Raw genomic sequence first — 20,414 nt, forward strand, 5'->3', positions numbered from 1 at the left:
TCTGACAATCAGGCAGCTGGGATCATCAGAGCCTTTTGAAAGCATTTTTTTACAACCTCTTCACTGAATAGATTGTAGAAAAAATTTTAAAAGTTAAAAAAAAATTGGCCACACCCACCCAGTCACATTACCCCCCACCAAGCCACGCCCACAGAACTGGTAGTAACAAATTTTAGATTTCACCACTGGGTTAATATAAGTTTATAGTTCACATAGTGCGTTTAAGTGGTATAAAGTTTTACTTTAATGAGAATTGTTCCATTCACATGGACTCAACTCACTTTCTGTCCTGCCTCCCTCTGTCAAAGGCAGTAAATGGGAAATACTCACTTGATCTAGTCAACTCACGTTAAGGTGCTATCAGGGCAGCGGTGAGTTTCACATTTTGTTGCTACTGGTTTGCCGTGCATACACCTTCCACGCATGTGCTTTGCTCGCATGTGCATCTTCTGTGCATGCACCCAGCCTCAAAACCGCGCCTAAATTGGACAGCATAGAGCCTGGGCCCCACCCACGATCTCTGTTACCGGTTCACCTGAACTGGTACGAACTGGCTGAATACCACCTCTGCATCAGGGTAATTGGGGAATTGAACTTTATAGAATACTAGGAGGAATTTAGTTCACTTGCATAATGGGATTATGGAAGGTATGTTCAAAGCTAATTGTGGTAAAATATTTATAACATGTTCTTGACTTATTATATTATTTTTAACATAGCTCTGCTTACACAGGAATTCAGAAAATACATGTTGGATATAGAGGCTGAGCACTGAACAAGCAAGATAGGATTTTCTGCTTCTGATTAATGTGTTTATTAAGATATGCACAGCAGATCATGAAGCAGCAGTCTAATAGTATAACGTCCTAGTGAACATCACAGAGCTTGAATTCAAAAAGGACAATATTTGATCTTATCAAATTTAAGAATTTAGATATTTGGGAATATTCTTCAAATGGGGAAGCAAGAATTAATAACAGCATGTATGTATATTCCAATATATCCATGCTCTTATTCCCTCAAGGTTGAATTCCTGTGCTTATAGCACCAGCTGGAAACCAGAAAACCATGAGTTCTAGTCCTGCCTGTGGCACAAAACTAGTTCAGAGACTTTGGACCAATCATTCTCTCTCAGCACTAGGAAGAAGGCAATGACAAACCACTTTTAAAAAAAGAAGTCTTGCCAAGACAGCTGCAGGGACTAGTCCAGGTGGTCACCAGGAGTGAAGACTGAAGGCATATTTCTCCCACAACTTAGGGCTACCTGTGAAGTCCACCAAGGAACTTCAGCTGGTTTGGAATGTGGTAGCCTGAGTGCTGGGAATTTCTCAGAGTACATACATTGCAAAGTGTATTTCATTATTACTTCCAGTTATATCATAAACCATGATAAAGACATCTCTGTCACACACTTTCAAAAGTTGAAGGCAACAAGTGCAAATTCTAAGTGTGGGTTTTGACCTGCAAGCTTGGTGCTATGTTATGTACCAGATTTCTTCTCCAAACAAAATTTGCATGCTCTGTGCAATCAGCTTGGGAAATAATGTTTCAAACCACCCCCCCAATGTGAGAGAAGGGGGAACTAAAAAAAAGGCTTTTTTCTTCCCCTCTGAAATATTTTACTTCTGAGCTTTGGAGGTGTGGAGTCTGTAAAGTCTCTAGATTTTTAGACCTGGGCAGTGGGGATGTGAGGTACCTATTCTCTGGTCAGCTTGTTGTTTTTAAATGGATTGTTTTTATGATTTGCTAATGATATGTAGGCATTTTTAATGGGACTGGGCAAGAAATAAATGATATAAATAAATAATAAAAAACAAGAGATGTTCCCGGCGTCTTGTTAATTTATTTTTAAATTGATCTTAAATTTTGAAGGTGACCTTTTTTTAAAAAAACAAACAAACTTGGGAAGCTGATTTTTAAAATGTAATTTTAAAATGTAATGTTGTAATTGGATTGTCTGCCCTTGCTTCAGTTATTTTGTAACCTAGAATCAGCAGTGTTAGATAGAGACTGACTGTGCTGTGACATGAAATGGTCCTGCAAATGATCAGATAACCTTTTCCAGTAATGGGAACTTGCTTAGGTTAATAGAGGATGCCTGATTTCTGTTGGTTCTCAGTTTACATATAATCTCCCTCTTTTTGAGGCTGTAGGCTGCAGAAAAAGGAACAGGTTTGAGCCAGTCTGACATTAAATATGCTCTAGGTGTGGTGAGCTATAACTGCTTCTTAGAAGAACTCCTATTATCGGGTGTATTAAAAATAAATAAGACAATGCAATCCTTGTGTTTGAACATCTGTTGGCAGTAATTAACTGCAACTCTTCAAACTACTTAGATTGGGTTTTTTTCCCCTAGTCTTTTCTGTGGGAGTTTGTGTACTTATCACCATTTTATTCAATATGCCTTTTAATGTGTTTCAGCACACCAAGAAGACAAGAACAATCAGACTCCTCCTTTGGGCACAGGACACCTTCCCCATCCCTGACAAAAGGTGTTCCAGGCAGTGAAACCCCAAGAGAGAAACGGAGCCAGGGGCAGGCTCCCCAACACACCGATGGGCCCAGGAGGACTCTCCAAGTGGGTGGAGGACGCTCACCATCTGTTTCCCCGGAGCGAGGCAGCACGCCTACCTCACCTTATTCGGTCCCACAAATTGCCCCCCTTCCCAGTAGCACGCTCTGCCCTATATGCAAGACAACAGATCTCACCTCCTCTCCTAACCAGCCAAACTTCAATACCTGCACACAGTGTCACAACAAGGTCTGCAACCAATGTGGATTCAACCCCAACCCTCATCTGACCGAGGTAAATAAGCTTATTCAGTGTTTTAGCTCGGCTAAATTGCTTGCCTAGATTATTAAGGATCTTGTATGCAGTGTCAGAGCATGTTAAGGCCCCATGTAACAAGATAGAATGCTTTCTATCTACTTTATTAGAAAATGGACTAAATACACACACACACACACACTCACACATCACAAAAGCACACAATATATCTATCAAAAGGTGAGAATAAGAAGACAGAGAAAAAGAAGTGTTTTATCTGCTGGTCGAGTAGATCAAGGAGAATAGGAAATTCCTAAGGATTGTTTGTAGAAGGTGAATCTCGGTGTCTTTCCAATACAATGTTTCCATCTGTTATACTGTATATATATCATAGAATCTGTGCTGATTCTCACAATAAGTATTTATTCTTATACTTTGTTCAGACTTCATAAATTTTATTCTTAGTGGATGTTTTCAATGACCTTTCTCAAGAAATGAAAGCAACAATTGTCCTGATTTATTAGTATCATCAGTCCAATCGTGATAGCTGTTTTCTATAGCTTGTTTTGTTAACAGCTGTAGCTGATTTGCATTCTTCAGTTCTTGTAAGTATCTTTTTCTTTTGCCCTTTTGGTTAGATAATATGTATCAAAACATGAAATAAAAGAACACATATAATGAACAGAAATAAACAGAATAAAGAATAAAGATATTCTATATGCAATATAGGTACTATAGTCCTGGACTTACGACCACAATTGAGCCCAAAATTTCCATTGCTAAGCAAGGCAGTTGTTAAGTGAGTTTTGCCCCATTTTACAACTTTACTTGCCACAGCCATAGTTGTTAAATGAATCACTGCAGTTATTAAGTTAGTAACACAATTGTTAAGTGATTCTGGCTTCTTCATTGATTTCGCTTGCCAGAAGGTCACAAAAGGTGATCCCATGACTCTAGGACTGTGATAGCGAAGCTATGCCACGCGTGCCCAAAGTGGCACATGGAGCCATGTTGCTCAGCATACACAACGTCACCCATTCCTCTTCCAGGTTTCTGGCATGCATGTGCGTGCAATGATCAGCTGGCCTTTTTGCATACGGCAGTGCCGGAAACTGGAAGAGCTGGTCTTCCATTTTCCTGCGTAAGCATGCGCACCAGCCAGCTGATCGTTGCGCGCACATGCGTGCCAGAAACTCAGAAGTGTAGCTGTCTGAAACCGGAAGTTCGGTAGCTGAAACCGGAAGTTCATTTTCTGGCACACGCATGCACCCTGGCCAGCTCCTCTTCCAGCTTTCGGCCCAGATGCGCGCACGCTCTCTTTTCGGCATTCAGTACCAAAAAGGTTCGCTATCAATGCTCTACGACAATGCAACTATCATAAATACATGCCAATTGCCAAGCGGCCAAATTTTGATCATGTGACCGTGGGGATGCTGCAACAGTCATAAGTGTGAAAAATGGCCATAAGTCACCTTTTTTCAGTGCTGTTGTAACTTCAAATGGTCACTAAATGAATGGTCCATGATTATATTATCGTGATCACATTTGTTTGGTATACTTTGTAATTGGTCAGATGATGAGAAATAAAACCTTAAAACCTGCAATGCACTTTCTGAAATTATGTAACCTCCCCAGCATAGTTTGTTGTTGCTGAAATCAGAATAAAATTAAGATCTGAGTAAAATAAGATATAATTCATGGTAGCATGGCTGAATAAAAATAGACATTATGGTTCATTGTGTAGTTGCATGGCTGTTGATCTGAGTGATGAATAAGATCTTAAATTTCGTAATGATGTTAGAAAGATATTTTCAGTGGGCTAATGCAAATGACCTTTCACCAGAGAATAAATCATTATATTATTTATTAACACCAAATGATGTGCAGATATTTTTTATAGATAGTCCTTTTGCTCCAAGAACACCACACTTTCCTAGTGTTCAGTCTGCAATCGATGGCACTTTAAAACGCTAAGATTTGTTTTTTTAAAAAAATATCTTAAAATATTTGATGTGTCTCCTCTTCAGAGGCTCATTGATATCTATTAACCTATTAATATCTTCAATGAAAAAAACCCATTACTTTCTGTTGGATGTCAATTTGCAAAGGGGTTGAACTCCCATAGCAACTACCCATTCTAAATGAAAAATAAATGTAGGTTCTATAATCATAATCAAATTAGGCAATATGTGAAAATGCTTGATTACCTTTAATGCATCTGTTGTTAATAGCAACCACTGCGATAGGAGAAGCAATTAGGAGTGGAACTGTAGAATAAAAGAATGGGTAGTAGCATACTTGGGCCTTCCTTGATCATAGCCCCAGGAAAAATCACTGCTCCAATTTAATGCCAATATATATATATATTTTCATGATAAAGAGCAAATTTTATTAGAAATGTGGCATTTAGCTAAGGATTAAAATCTTTCTTTGCTTGTCACAGTCTCAGCCTTGATTGCCCTAAGATGATTATTAAACAGTAACAATAAATGTCTGAACTGCTGTCATGCAAATCTCAGGTTCTATATAGATTTGACATCATGGAAAGCCTACACATCCAACTATTAAGCGGCTGTGGATCTCCCAAGAACAATGAGAATGGATGCAGTGGGATGAACATGGATGTCATTTGAAAGATACTGACTGGAGCAGTATATTGTGCCACCATGTTGTGTTCTTCACTATGAACACATAGTGTATCTATGTATCAGGGATCTAGTAAGAAAATATTTTGGCTAGGGGAATTGTAATTCAACATAACTGAAGCATACCAGACTGGGAAGTGCTGCCTTAGTTCTACAAAATTGTATATAATAGTAGGTCAATTGAACCACCCTGAAACAATGAAACATGTTGGAATACATTATCTTTCATCTAGCAGTCTTTAATTTGTAATTAAAACAGGATGAATTATTTTATGTAACATTTACTTTATGTCCTTCTTCAGGTCAAAATTATTTATATGCAAATAAAGATGCAACCCCCTAACCACAATTACAATTCAACTTCCATTTATTTCAATGCTGCAATATCTATAGCAGCTCTGCTTGAATGATGCCCTGTTGTGTTAAATGCATATTTGCCTTAATGTTTAGGGAAATATATTTTCCAATGAATTCCATTTAGAGAATGAAAACAAAATTTCTTGAATATTATTGAAGAGCATTAAAAGGTTGAGAATAAAAAGTTCTAAATTCAAATTGTCATCAATATATTTTGCCTGTGAATTACGGAAAACCATAACAGTTGTTTAATATCTACTTCCTATCATCAATCTTCATGAAGATATAATTAATGATATAAGTAATACAAAATAAATAATTATATGATGACTCATTATCATGTTATTATAAAAAATAGTGATCAAGCACCCTGTGAATTTCTTTACTTTTAATATAATATCTTATTTGTAAAATTTGTGTAAAACGGCCACATAGATGGGGAGTCATGAGAAATAAATATGAAAAGTGCCAGAAATAGTTTCTCTAAATAAGAAAACTTTATCTACATTATCTATGAGAATAAGGAGCCTAAATTTTTGTAAGACAATCTTGTATGACATATTCTGAATTGGGAATTTGGATTCTGCTTCCTTAGCTGATTGACTAAAAAATTCTTTTCAGACTTGATTGATTACACTTTTAAATGGCTTATGTCCAAAATATAAGTTGGCAAACATTTATTCATTTAAGAAAGTAATATAAATTTATTTAAAGAGTTCCACCAATGCCAGTTTTAAGTGCTCTTTTAGCCAAATAATTCTTAGATGCATGAGAATCATGATGTTTGAGAACATCATGCAAGTCTTTGAGTATTCTTGACTACTTGCAGTGCTGGTAATATTTATTCATAATGTACTGTACATATAGACAGTTTGGTCTAGTAGCTAAGGCACCGGGGCTAGGAGCCCTGGTAGCGCAGCAGACTAAAGCACTATTATTAAAATCAACTGCCTGCAATTACTGCAAGTTCAAATCTCACAAGGCTCAAGGTTGACTCAGCCTTCCATCCTTTCTAAGGTAGGTAAAATGAGGACCCAGATTGTGGGGGCAATAAGCTGACTTTGTATAAATATACAAAAGTATGAAGGCTATTGCTTAACGCATTGTAAGCCGCCCTGAGTCTTTGGAGAAGGGCGGCATATAAATCAAATAAAAAAATAAAAAAAATCAGGGCAGTGTGAGTTCTACTCCTGCCTTAAATAAGAAAATTGGCTGGATGACTTTGGGCCAGTCACTCTCAGCCCAACCTATCTCACAGAATTGTAATTTGGGGGAAAATGGGAGGAGGAAAAAATACCGTGCATGTTCACTGCCTTGAGTTATTTATAAAAAATAAATAAATTCAGGGGGGGAATCTAAATAAATAAATTTAAATAAGTAAAATTCAAAGCAGGCTTTCAAGTCTTTATTCCACCCAAATTAATTTATATTGCACAAAGGGAAACATGTATTTGTTCAATTGCTGTGTTTGAATAGTACTGAATTAGATTACCACTCATTCTGAACCTATGTTGAATATACTTTTGAAAGTTTTATGGCATCATTTTTTAACCATGCCACCTTTATTCTTTCTGATTTAAGAAGTAAACGGATGACTCTCTCTCTCTGCTTAAAGAGAATAATTGCCATTATCCTGCTTAGTGAGTGACAGCTCAATTTGAGATATAATCACAGGACAGAACAAAAAAGAAAGATGTTCAGTATATAATACCAAATTTGAAAGAGAACATTACTTCATTTATTTAAACGTTGTATATAATAAAACCAAATATAATGAAAGATACATGGAAGAAAACTAAAGAAGCAAAAGTATAATGAGAATAGAATGATTAAAATAATGAGAGTACGGGTCCTATATGGGAAACTATTTGAAGATAGAAAATGGGTAAAGAGGGCTAAACAAGGAGTCCTTAGCAAAGTGTATGGGATTGAAAATAAAAGTGATGAAACTGAAATGAGGGAATGCTGGAAGGAAAGTTTGGGGAATGTGCATAGAAACAGAAGAGTGGAATAGAAATGAATATTGTAAATGTTAAGTGTTCAAGAAGAATAACGATGAAAAAGAAATCATATGTTGAATATTGACTGTTTTATCTTTTTCCCTTTTTCTTTTCTGTTTTGTTTGAAAAGGCCTTTGGGCTATTCAATAAACTATACTATCAGAATATTGAAAAATGATAAGGTTTCATGTGTAGATGGTGTAATCCAATTCGATTACTGTAATATGCTCTGCATGGGGCTACCCTTGAAGAGTGTCTGGAAGTTTCAACCGGTGCAAAATGCAGCAATAGATGTGGTGTGAGCAATTATGTGTGCTTCTAGAACAGCATATATTATACTTCTGTTCCATCTATTGCCACTCTGCTTTCAGGTCCAATTCAAGGTGTTGATTTTGAACTTTAAAGCCCTTCATCCCTCATCCAAAATCAGATCTGTCAAAAGAGGCATGCTGCGGGTGTCAGCGTTCCAAGTAATGCACCCATTGAAAGCAGAACTCTGAGGCAGGTAGATTCCTCAAAGAACAAATTTATTGGATACACCATATTGGCACAAATGGTGAAAACCGACTCTGAAAGTTCCCGCGGTTTTCATTTAATTAAAAAAATGAAAGTTTTCCCCTTCCCCCAAGTCATCAGTCACATTGTCCAATCGAGGTGCTGGCCCGCTGCTTGGTTACTTCACTCTTCCTCTCTCAGCCATCTGTTGGAATGACCTTGGTTCCCACAGGAAAACTTTTTGTTTTGACTGCAAAGCCCCAGTTAATTATTCCCCCTTTCCTGTCCCCTCTTCTGCTTTGTGGCAACCCTGAAGTTACAAAGATGGCCTCAGCCAGGTTCACTTCAGGGTTGACAGAGGGTCTCATCGCTCAGGGAACTACACTTGGCAGACCTGAGAAGGCAGGCCTTTCCTATCATGGCAACCTACCTTATGGAATATTTCCCCACCACCTGAAGTGAGGTCAGCTCCATCCCTTCTTATTTTCCAGAAGTTTCTCAAGGCCCTTTGTCATCAGACCTGGGGATCTCAGGGGTGAAATCTTGAGATGGTTCCATTGCTGATTGAATCTCTTGTTAAAAAAAAGAATTGAATAATATGGCTGTGTTTGACTTTTATGCTTTTTATTTTCTTTCATTTTTGCTGCATGCTGCACAGAGTCAGTTTTTGTGAGAATATGAATTTGATAAATAAAGGGAGAAATAGTACAAATATAAATATACAGTACATTGGCTCTATGACCTATTTAATTTATGTAAGAATAGTGTGTCTGAGTATGAACATTGGAAGAATGCCATGATTGTTCCCTATACAAAGGAGAAAATAGCAAGAATGCAAAAACTACAGGGAGATTGGAGCATTAAGTATGCTGAGAAGGAGTTTTGCAGAATTCTTATGGGAAGCTCATATGAGGTAGTGCAGACCAGATTTTTAGCTCTTCAGCAGGTTATTGAGAAATTTATGACAGTGAGAAAAAATAAAATTTAGTTAGTTACATTTATTTAGAGAAATCCTACGATAAAGGGATAAGCTTGAATTTTTGCATAAATATGGAGTTGAAAGTGAACGCAATAGGAGTAGTTTATGAGGGAAATAAAGCATGCATGAGAATAAATAAAATGTTTAACAAATGGTTCAATACTGAGAAGGAGTAATATGAACATGTATAATGTACTTTAGGCTGTTTAATATATTTATGAATCAATGTATAAGAAATGCTCTGGGTGGTGTTAATAGTGGATTAGGGACAGGAACGGACATTTTTTTAATACAGATAATGCCACGCTGTTAGCTGAGAATATGAATGATTTACAATGCAACTGCGACTATAGAATTGAGTTAATGTATTGGAGACAAAAGATAGTTGCGTTTAAATTCAAAAGGCTAGTAGAAGTAGATGAATTTACGTTCTTTGGTAGAATATTTGGTAGAATATTTAATAAAGATAGGAAATGAATGGGGAAAACTTATGATGTGGTGGTGCTGGTAATACATAATCTGGTGTGAGGAATGAATGTTTGTCAAAAAAACTAAAATGGCTATGTATAAGAATATGACACTACCTCCTTTTGTTATATGAAGTGAGAGTTTGGTGTGCCAGGGAAACAGAAATAAGTTGAAAGCATTGGAAATGTGGTAGCACTAACTGTACAATCTTGGCAATTCCTTTGCCCACTTACTGATTTCTGAATGTACAGTATGTGGAGGGTATACAAAAATAAATCAGCCATATGTAAAAATATGTTGACATAATTTAATCAGAGACAGTAAGGATTAAACTGAAAGCAAATGTATGAAGAAAAGAATGGTTGAGAGTCCATGAAAGTTTTAGTTGGATGAGAATTTTAAAAAACAAAAGCCAATCCATCAAAACAAGGATCATTTGCAAGGCAGAAAGAAATGGAGGGCTAAACTAAATGTAAGTTACATTTTATTATCTCATACCTTTATTCCTAAGAATAAGAAATAATATCTAATTTCTTACTTCTTTTCTGTTCTTTATATAGGGTTGGTTTTCCTTTTGGGGATGTGAAGGGGTGTGTGTGTGTGTGTTTGTATGTATGTGAGAGATAAAATAAATACATATATTAAAGTAGATCAGATTAAACAAGAACAGTAAATCCACATCCTATCTATATCAACCCAGTAGGAGAAACAAAATGTTATATAGTGTGTAACTTATAGCTGCATAATGCTTTCCAATAATTGGAATTTATTTATTGTTATAAATAGTCTGGAACCCACATTTCTTTAAACTTTGTGCGCATCCGAAAGACTAGAAAGTAAATGTGAAACATATGTGTGCACACATGCACCCACACACACACACACATTGTAGAGTATAGTTGGTGTCAGTTCTGAGCATTTTTCTTTGTACTCCAATGCACTCAAAAATATACTTGACTGATTGCTGGGAATAGTATGAAATATGAAACAGACAAATGGAGGGAAATTCAGAGAAATGTCTTAATATCTTAAGATATTAAGATCTTAATAATTAATATCTTAATTATCTTAAAGATAATTAAAGGTAAATCTGTAAGGTACTATATTTTTTGCACTATAAGACGCACTCCCCCCCCCAAAAAAAGTAGGTGGAAATGTCTGTGCGTTTTATAGAGCGAATGGTGGCGGCGATCAGTGACGATCGGTGGTGGCGATCCCTGACACCTGGAACAGCTGATCGGCAGTATTCTGGGAAGCAAATCCAATCACCGATCAGCTGCTCAGCAGCAAAGGCTTCAGTGCTCCCTGGCGGCGGCAGCAGCTCAGCTCAGTTGACCGTTGGTGGGCGCAATGGAACGGAGCCCTGATGAGCCACATGCTGGGGCTGCAACAACATGCTGAAGCTGACCAGGCTGTTTCCTGTTTGCTGCAAGGACGCTAGCCAGATGAATACCAGATGGATGCTGGGAGGCAGAGGCAGAGGCAGATTTTTTTTTTCTTGTTTTCCTCCTCTAAAGCTAATGTGCGTCTTATGGTCCGGTGCGTCTTATAGTGTGAAAAATACAGTACATGAGTGGGAAGAATTAGGCCATTCCCATGCAAACTTTCACTAGCTTTTCTTTTCTTTTCCTCTTTTCTTTTCCTCTTTTCTTTTCCTCTTTTCTTTTTCCTTTCCTTTCCTTTTCTTTCCTTTTTTCTCAGGAGTTTTATCAAGCTTCAAGATAGTGTGGTGATGAAGCACCAATTTTTGCTTCTCTTTATAGTGCAGAAAGGCACATTGAGGTGTTCTGCATTTTAGGCAGATTATATCAATGTTCGTTAACATCTCTGAAACTCTTCCTAACCCTGTCGCTTCATCTCTTATTCTCATTCTTTGAATTCCAGAGACCAATATTATCTAGTTGATAGTTCTGATTTCTGACAATCTTCAACATGAGAAATAAATCTGCATCTGGCTTTCTTTTTATAGCAGATCCATTTTTTGCCACTCTGCCATATTACCTAGCTTTTGTCTGAACTAAATATACCACTTTTACAATCCTTTCTCATTTGGGATTTATTTATTTTTTGGCTGACACTTAAATTTTGGCATTTTTAAAGAAGAGCTGCAAGCAAATCATACTTTATATGATATTGTAGTTCTCAGCTGTATTTCTGTGATCCATTATAATTATGCATTATACTATTCAGAATTTTAAAATTGAAGTTAACAAGCTATCATCATTATATAATGAGCATTGTTTCCAAAATTGTTCATAACCTCCAATGTTCCTTTTGTGCAAACAGATCGAATCATTTTCCCACTCCCCCCACCCCCACTTGCTGGTATGTGGATTTGGGGGAAATGACAAAAATACTGTTACAGCAAAGCAGAAAGATGAGATAAGTGCTAATGAAAAAGGGTTGAATATATTATTCCCAAAGAATGAAGCAATTAGCTTTACTGACAGTCCTTTTAAGATTGTGCCATCCACACATTTTTGCCTGTGATACAGGAAACGAACAAGACTACTGTAAGGTGAAGTTCTGAGACATTTTAAGAAACATGATAAATAATATGGTTTGTTCAGATTGAAACATTTCCGTTTTCTTACCCCAAAAAAGGAGGCTTGTGGGTTTTATTGTGAGAGAGTGAATATGGGGGTGAAAAGTAATTAAAGCAGCAGGTAGCAAGGGGAACAACTTTGGATGTATTAAAAACAGCATGTTTTCAACTCTGCAATTGCTGTTTTGCCAAGGACAGCATAGAGAGCATTGAACAAGAACATACAAATGCTCCAAGGTCTCAAGCTTGTGATTTTAGTTGATCATTGAACCATGCACTTGTGATATTAGCCTTTAAAATTATCTCAGTTGTTTCTAATTAAATAGGGAATTTAATATTTGCATCAACAAAGCTCTAATGTCAGCTAGAAGGACCTGAGAACTGAAATCCATAGATAGATTCAGGTGACACACAGCCACAGGCAGCTCCTTTAATGATAATTGTATGGAATCCAGTGGCTCCATTTACTGAAACTCTACTCTCCACCAAATGTCTGCTAAGAGATTGCTAAAAATGCTGGGGCCATATGCATTACTAGATTTCCAAATGAATGCTGAAATTTGATTCTATCCTACATTGCTGCAGAAAATAACTTTACATATTTAATACTTTTTAAATTAAAAGTTTCGTCTTACTTTTATTTGCTCAGAAATAAAATGGATTAAGTGTGTTCATGTAATCAGCACTATCCCTGAATCCTCATAAAGTCCTTGAGGTTTTTTTTTTTCTCCATCATGAAAGGGTTTTGAATTTCTTTGATTTTTGCAAACACTTTATCATTTATAACTCCAAGTAATTATTCAAAATTTTTCTTTCCTGGGGGGAGCGGGGAGGGAGGGAAACAACATCAGATCTGAACTTCAAATTGGACAGAAATTTCCAAAGGTGTAATAATCACCAAAGAAGTAATATTCCTCTGGGTTTCTCAGTTGTATTTCCATTTTGACTGTCATCTCTGTCTTATAGCCCAAATTTCTTTATATTCCGGTATTTCTGCATCAGGCAATATTTGTTTATCCGCTTTATCTTGCTGGTCTTCCAAAATATTCTCTTTTACATCTTTCATTTCTTGTTTAAAACCTATTGCAAATATTATATCCATATAACCAAACACCATTGCATTGGTGTTGTAACTACCCTGTTTCCCTGAAAATAAGACATTCCCCGATAATAAGCCCAATTGGGTTTATTGAGCGCATGCACTAAAATACCCCCCACCGAAAATAAGCCCTCCCCAATATTTAAATGCAAAGCTGGAAATCAGGTAAGACGGCAAGAGGAGCCCCATCTTGCTCCATGCACCCCAAAATAATAAGATCTCCCTAAAAATAAGGCCAGGCGCTTATTTTGGGGTTCAAAAAAATATAAGAAATGGTCTTATTTTCAGAGAAACACTGTAGTTTCTGACTCCATTCCTAAATAAATATATATCCTGAAGTATCTCAAATGTCATAACATTGTTTGCCATATTGCAGATTTCACACAAGCAGACTTATCCCTACTTTTTTTCCTTCCTTCTTTCTCTTTAGTCCCTTCTATATTTCATTTCTAAAATGACAAAGTTTCTAAGTTCTATTGCTTGCTCATTTTCCAATAGACTAAATGATTTAAATTTCCACAAAAATGCTTCACTGAATGTTTTGTTAAAGTATAATTACTGAATATTCCGCCCCCTCAAAATTATGTTTTAATCCCATCTTTCTATAGAAGAATTAAAGAAACTAGAGGCCAAATCTTTAATGTAAATTGTTAATAAATTTATATATAGTTCTATTTAAAATAGAGTTTTTAAACCTGCTGAGAAAGCAGCATTGTTATGTATGTATCTATTTTGTGCGGGAAATTCAAATGCAGCAATGCTTGTGATTGGTTAACAGGTATTTCAGAACTGTATATAAGGAAAGCTGTTGCCTGTGTTTCTTTGCTGAAGTCTCACCCTGAATTAAAGAGCTGTTGTCACTAGCTTGCTTGTGCCTCTCGTTATTCCCGCGCTACAACATTGGCGACGAGGATGGGATTGAGGCCACAAGAAGCAAATCAAAACGAGCTCTGAGTTTCAGCCAGGATGACAAGCGGACTAAGGAGACATACTGCAATGTCTGCCTATGTCCCACCAAAACCCTTCGACCCGACCCGAGAGAAGTGGGGGTCGTATCTGACCAGGTTCGAGTGTTCCCTGGAAGCAAGTGAAATGCAAGGGCTCTCTGCGAATCGAAAAAGAGCCCTCTTCTTGAGCCACTGTGGGCCAGACGTTTTCGAGATGGCCGAGTCCCTCTGCGAGCCAACTCCAGTCCAGACGGTCCCCTGGGACGTCCTACAAGCAAACCTGAGAGCCCACTACGCTCCTGTTCCTTCGAAGTTTGTACAACACTACGAGCTCTGGCAACGAGTACAAAGAGAAGGAGAACAGGTCAGCGCATATGTGGCTGCCCTTTGAAAAGCCGCAACGCATTGTGACTACCGGGATCTAGACGACGCGCTCCTTGAACAGTTGATTTGTGGTGTGAGAGACACTCGATTACAAAGGTGCATACTAGCGAAGCCAGATTTGACATTAGCCGGTGCGTTAGATGAAGCAAGAGCACACGAAGCGTCCACGAAGGCTTCCGAAGCGCTACAACGTCCACAGCCGAGCAAAGACGGCCCAAAGTCAGCACCTGTTCATCGAGAGGAGGCGCGAACAAGTACAGAGGAAGAATCAGACAAGGACGTCTTCCACACTGACAAATAGAAGGGCGAGCAAAGTCATCGCCGAGAAAACTGCTCGAGCAGTGGTGGAGCTCACGAGAGACAATCCTGCAAATACCGAGATGCCATTTGCAGGCGTTGTTAAAGAAGGGCCACTTGGCTAGAGTCTGTAGAGCTCAATTTCCTCGAAATAACAAGTCACGTGACTATCACGACCAACCAGAACCGACATGTTCAAATCAGCCAACCAGAGATGGTGGCGCGAGAAAATGGCGCAAGAATCAAAAGCGAGAAACCTACAGCACGAGAATCGGCCAAGCCAGCACGTCTGTAGAAGAAACGGTCTACATGAGAGTAGAAATTGAAGGGAGACCATGCGACATGGAAATCGACACCGGGTCTGCCCTGTCAATCATGTCCTGGGCAACGCTTAAATCACTTCTACCGAAGTTCCAGAGAAACCAGCTGTCACGGCAACGAGTTCGCCTCCTTGACTACCAAGGAAACCGAGTTCCTGTGGAAGGTGTGGGCACGTTTCGGGTCACCTACGGCGAGTTCCAGAAAGAGCTTCTCCTGACCATCGTCAGCAAGTCGCTACCAAGTCTCCTGGGCCTAGCCTGGTTTCGAGCCCTTGGCATGGGCTTCACGGGTGTCCACAGCATCGGCAGACCATCTCTAAAAGAAAGCCTCCTGCACGAATTCCAGGACATTTTTGAAGAGATGCTAGGCAAGTACGTGGGGACCCCTATGTCTTTTAATTTAGACCCCAATGTAGCCCAGATTAGGTTAAAGGCAAGACGAGTACCATTTTTTAAAAATTTGATTTATATTTGCCCTAAAACCAAAAATAGACGCAGAACTTGACAAACTAATTAAACAAGGGGTGCTAGTTCCTGTAGATCATGCTAAGTGGGAAACCCCAATAGTCACGCCAGTAAAGTCAGACGGATCAATCAGAATCTGCGCTGATTATAAATGCACGATCAATAAGCATTGCAACAGAGCGCCTATCCAGTTCCGATCATCCACCATCTACTTCACTCCCTGGACCCAGGCAAGATATTCGCTAAATTAGACCTTGTGCAGGTGTACCAGCAGCTGCCGGTAGATGATGCTATGGCAGAATCACAAACTATAGTAACGCACAGAGGTGCATTCAAATGCACTAGACTACAGTTTGGGGTTAGCATTGCCCCAGGGCTCTTCCAGAGCACTATGGAGCGCCTTCTACAAGGACTCCCAGGGGTTGGTCCCTATTTTGATGATGTCCTCATTAGTGGCCAGAATGAGGCGCAGCTGGGAGATAGAGTTAGATAAGTGCTAACCAGGTTTAGGGAAGCGGGACTTAAACTCAAATGTAAAATTGCAGTACCCTCAGTAGAATTTTTGGGCTACCGAATCGACGGCACAGGCATTCACCCCACAGAAAGCAAAGTAAGGGTCATCCAAAATGCACCCACGCCAAAGTCGAAGGCCAAACTGCAGGCCTTCTTGGGACTTCTGAACTTCTATACTATGTTCCTCAAAGACAAAGCCACCATTGCGGAACCATTGCATAGACTACTAGGAAAAAACGTTCCCTGGGTTTGGGGCAAGACTGAAGCGGCCACGTTTAAGGCTGTTAAAAAACTTTTGTCTGAGGACAGCTTTCTTATACAGTATAACTCGGAATTGCCGCTTGTACTTCTCTGCGATGCGTCCCCTTTTGGTGTGGGCGCTGTATTGAGCCATTGACTACCGAATGGGTTAGAGGCACCCATTGCCTATTACTCTTGCACTCTGTCCAGTGCAGAACGAAATTACAGCCAGCTGGACCGGGAGGCCTTAGCGGCTGTAGCGGGGGTCAAAAAATTTCACGAATATTTGTTTGGCCGGACTTTTGAATTCATAACGGACTATCAGCCATTGTTGGGACTTTTGGCTGGCGACAAACCAACCCCGGCCGCTCTCTCCCCCCGGATGACCAGATGGTCTATTTTCTTGGCCGCTTATTCATATAGACTAATCCACCGACCGGGCCGGACTCTGGGCCATGCTGACGCCCTCAGCCGATGCCCCTTGCCCGACCTGTTGGAAACCCAACTTCGGAAGCCCCTGTATTATTGATCGATGTTGTATCCCTAGGGCCCCTCTCGTCTGGCGAGGTGGCAAGGGCATCTGCCAAAGACTCTGTTTTACGTACTGTAATGGGCTGGGTCATGTGGGGTTGGCCAACTAAGTGGACAGTGGGGATTTTCAAGTGTTCTTCAACAAAAAGAATGAGTTGTCTATGTTGGGAGGCTGCTTACTGTGGGGCGACAGGGTGGTTATCCCCTCTTGTTTGAGGCATTGGGTGTTAGGGTTGCTACACGAAGGGCACCCTGGTATAGTTAGAATGAAGAGTCTGGCTCAGAGTTATGTGTGGTGGCCACATCTCGACCAAGACGTCACTGAGTAGGTGGGGAAATGCAGGCCCTGCCAGGAGTCCCATCCGGATTCCCCTGTAGCTGTTAGAGAGTGGGAAAAGCCTAAGGGACCATGGGGGAGGATTCATATTGATTTTTCAGGCCCCTTCCACGGCCAGAATTTTCTTATAATTGTAGATGCTTTTTCCAAATGGCTGGAAATAGTTTTGATGCCATCAACCACTTCTGAGGCTGTAATTAAGGTCCTCAGGAAACTATTCGCAACCCATGGGTTGCTAGACACCCTGCTTTCTGATAACGAGCCCCAATTCACGGCAACTCAATTTGAAAGTTACCTGGTCGGGTTAGGAATACGACACGCATTATCTGCTCCTTTCCATCCGGCTTCGAATGGCCTTGTAGAGAGATTCGTACGAACGACCAAAGAAGCCCTGTCCCGACTCGATGCGGGGGACTGGCAAGCTAGGATTGATCAATTCTTAGCAATACAACATGCAACCCCGTGCACTGCCACAGGGAGCAGCCCAGCTGAGCTCTTAATGGACCGTAAACTCAGGTGCATTCTTGATAGCTTACACCCGAACTATTCCACAGATAATTTTAAGGGGGAAGAGGGAGGATTAAGACAATTCCAAATCGGGACCCCGGTATTCGCAAGGAATTATGCTAGCGGTCCACTGTGGATTGGGGGAATTATTGTTGGAATCACCAGTCCGAAATCATACACAGTGGAAGTAGGGCAAGTAGATCAATTGCGTAAACGTTTGAATTGTGAAGCCTGTGAAAACTCCAATATTGTAAATCCTAACTTCCAAAGTTTCCCCGAAACAGCTATCTCAAGCCCGAGTAAACCGGATTACTTATCGGGTAAGCTTGAGTTCCAGCACCGCCCCAGCGAGTTGACACTCCCAGCCAGGAATGGCCACGCCTCTGGAGAAATCCAGGAGGTTCCATTGGCGGAGCCAGGAGAGACAGGAGGTCCCTTTAACCAGCTTGACGCCTCACCAACAACTGAACTGCGCAGGTCAACCAGAGTGAAGTCACGCCCTGGTCACCTGCGTGATTTTATGTAAATATGTAAATAGATAGGATAAGTGCCTTCTGGGAATGGAAGGGTGTTATGTATGTATCTATTTTGTGCGGGAAATTCAAATGCAGCAATGCTTGTGATTGGTTAACGGGTATTTCAGAACTGTATATAAGGAAGGCTGTTGCCTGTGTTTCTTTGCTGAAGTCTCACCCTGAATTAAAGAGCTGTTGTCACTAGCTTGCTTGTGCCTCTCATTATTCCCACGCTACAACAAGCATCACGTTATATGGAATAGACACTTTTTTGGATTTTTAAAAAACTATTGACACAATTGCTCATTCAAATAATCTTAAAATCATGGACTAAGAAAATATTCTTCTTTTCTAAGAAGCTTTTCTTAGACTATGATGGGCTGCAATTCTTACCATTCCCAACCAATTTATAAATAACTTCATTTTGGTCTCAGAGCAGCAACATAATTCCCAGTGTATAAATGCATGAAGTGCAGACACAGAGTATATAACTTACTTTCAGATAACAGGAAAATCCATAATAATCTTGTGTGAGGATTTATTGCAGGCACAGGGAATCTAGCTACCTTACTACTAATACAAAGCTACTTATCGGATAAAAGCTAAGAAACATACAAATCATTTAAACATCCAGGGAAAGGCAGCAAAAAAGATAAAATGAAGTCCATGCACATATAACTACAAACAGTTAGGATAAGGTGTAAAAATATGTAAATGGCTGTACAGACACAAGGGTAGAACAGTTCATGAATGATTGTACAGCCACAAGGACAAACTTGTTCATTAAAAGGGATATTTTAGTTGGGCAAATATTATTTTAATTTCAGAGACTCCGAGTAAGATCATGAAATCTTTATTAATAAAGTTACTAAATTAGTAACTTTATTAGTAAATTACTAAAAAGCAAAGAATAGAACCATTGTAACAATGGGGTAGATCCGTGATGGCGAACCTATGGCATACATGCCACAGGTGGCACGTGGAGCCATATCTATGGGTACGCGAGCATTGCCCTAGCTCAGCTCTAGTGCGCATGTGCGGGCCAGCCAGCTGATTTTCAGGTCTTGCTGTCCCATCGGAAGTTGGGAAATGGGCCATTTCCAGCTTCCGGAGGGCCTCCAGGGGTGTGTGGGGAAGGCTGTTTTTGCCCTCCCCGGGCTCCAAGAAAGCCTCACCGGTAACCTTTTTGCCGTCGCATGCCAAAAGCAGGGGGAGTGCGGTGGGGTCGCATGTGCATGCACGGGGGCGGGGCGCTGGGGGGGCATTGAATTATGGGTGTGGGCACATGTGTGTGCGCACCCCCGCGCTTCCCCCCATTTTTGGCACACAACAGCAAAAAGGTTAGCCATCACTGGGGTAGATAGTACTACTGAATCTTTTTGTAAATAACCTGGAATCCAAGATGAGTGGAAAACAGATTAGAATTATAAAGAGGCTTTTTTAGATTTTTATTTTGCCTTTTTTCATATATAACTCAAGTTTGCAAACTTATCAGTAGTCCTCCTTCTTCCCTATTTTGCCCACAACAACACTCCTGTGAGGTGAGGGAGTTAGGCTGAGAGAAAGTGACTGCCCCACAGCTGGTTTTTCACTCTTAAAGCGAGACTAGAATTCCCAGCCACTGGTTTCTAGGCCAACACTTTAACCACTATACTAACCTAGCTCTCAAAATTGCAGATTATATGTAATCATTCTGTTTAATGAAAATTCATATTGACTCTAAAGCTGTCTAAGAAGATCTCTTTCTAATCTCAGTGACCAGACAGCAAAATGACACATTAGAGGCAATTAAAGTGTGAGCAACATCTGGCACCTATTGGGACAACTATTCAGGGATTATGGCATATTGCTCATTGACAATGTCAGTTCTGGGTGGATAATTCATAGGAAAGGAATTTAAGCTGGAAGTGTAAACTTAGCCTCATACACATAGGAATCACCAGTTGGAACATCTATTTGCACATGTTACTAGTTTGGTCTTTAAAATAATGATCAGGTAACCT

The 20,414-nt window shown here is 39.7% G+C and overlaps 1 protein-coding gene across 1 annotated transcript in view; it reads left to right on the forward strand.

Moving 5' to 3' along the window:
- BSN (bassoon presynaptic cytomatrix protein) overlaps positions 1 to 20,414 on the forward strand; it is a 222,519-nt gene that overhangs the window by 37,053 nt on the left and 165,052 nt on the right. The window contains exon 2 of the mRNA XM_034440718.3: positions 2,422 to 2,806. Coding sequence (XP_034296609.2) covers positions 2,422 to 2,806 — 385 coding nt within the window. The remainder of the gene's footprint in view (positions 1 to 2,421; positions 2,807 to 20,414) is intronic.

The sequence above is a fragment of the Pantherophis guttatus genome, chromosome 2, assembly GCF_059756535.1.
Source record: "Pantherophis guttatus breed Tessera chromosome 2, ASM5975653v1, whole genome shotgun sequence".
Classification (NCBI taxonomy): domain Eukaryota; kingdom Metazoa; phylum Chordata; class Lepidosauria; order Squamata; family Colubridae; genus Pantherophis; species Pantherophis guttatus.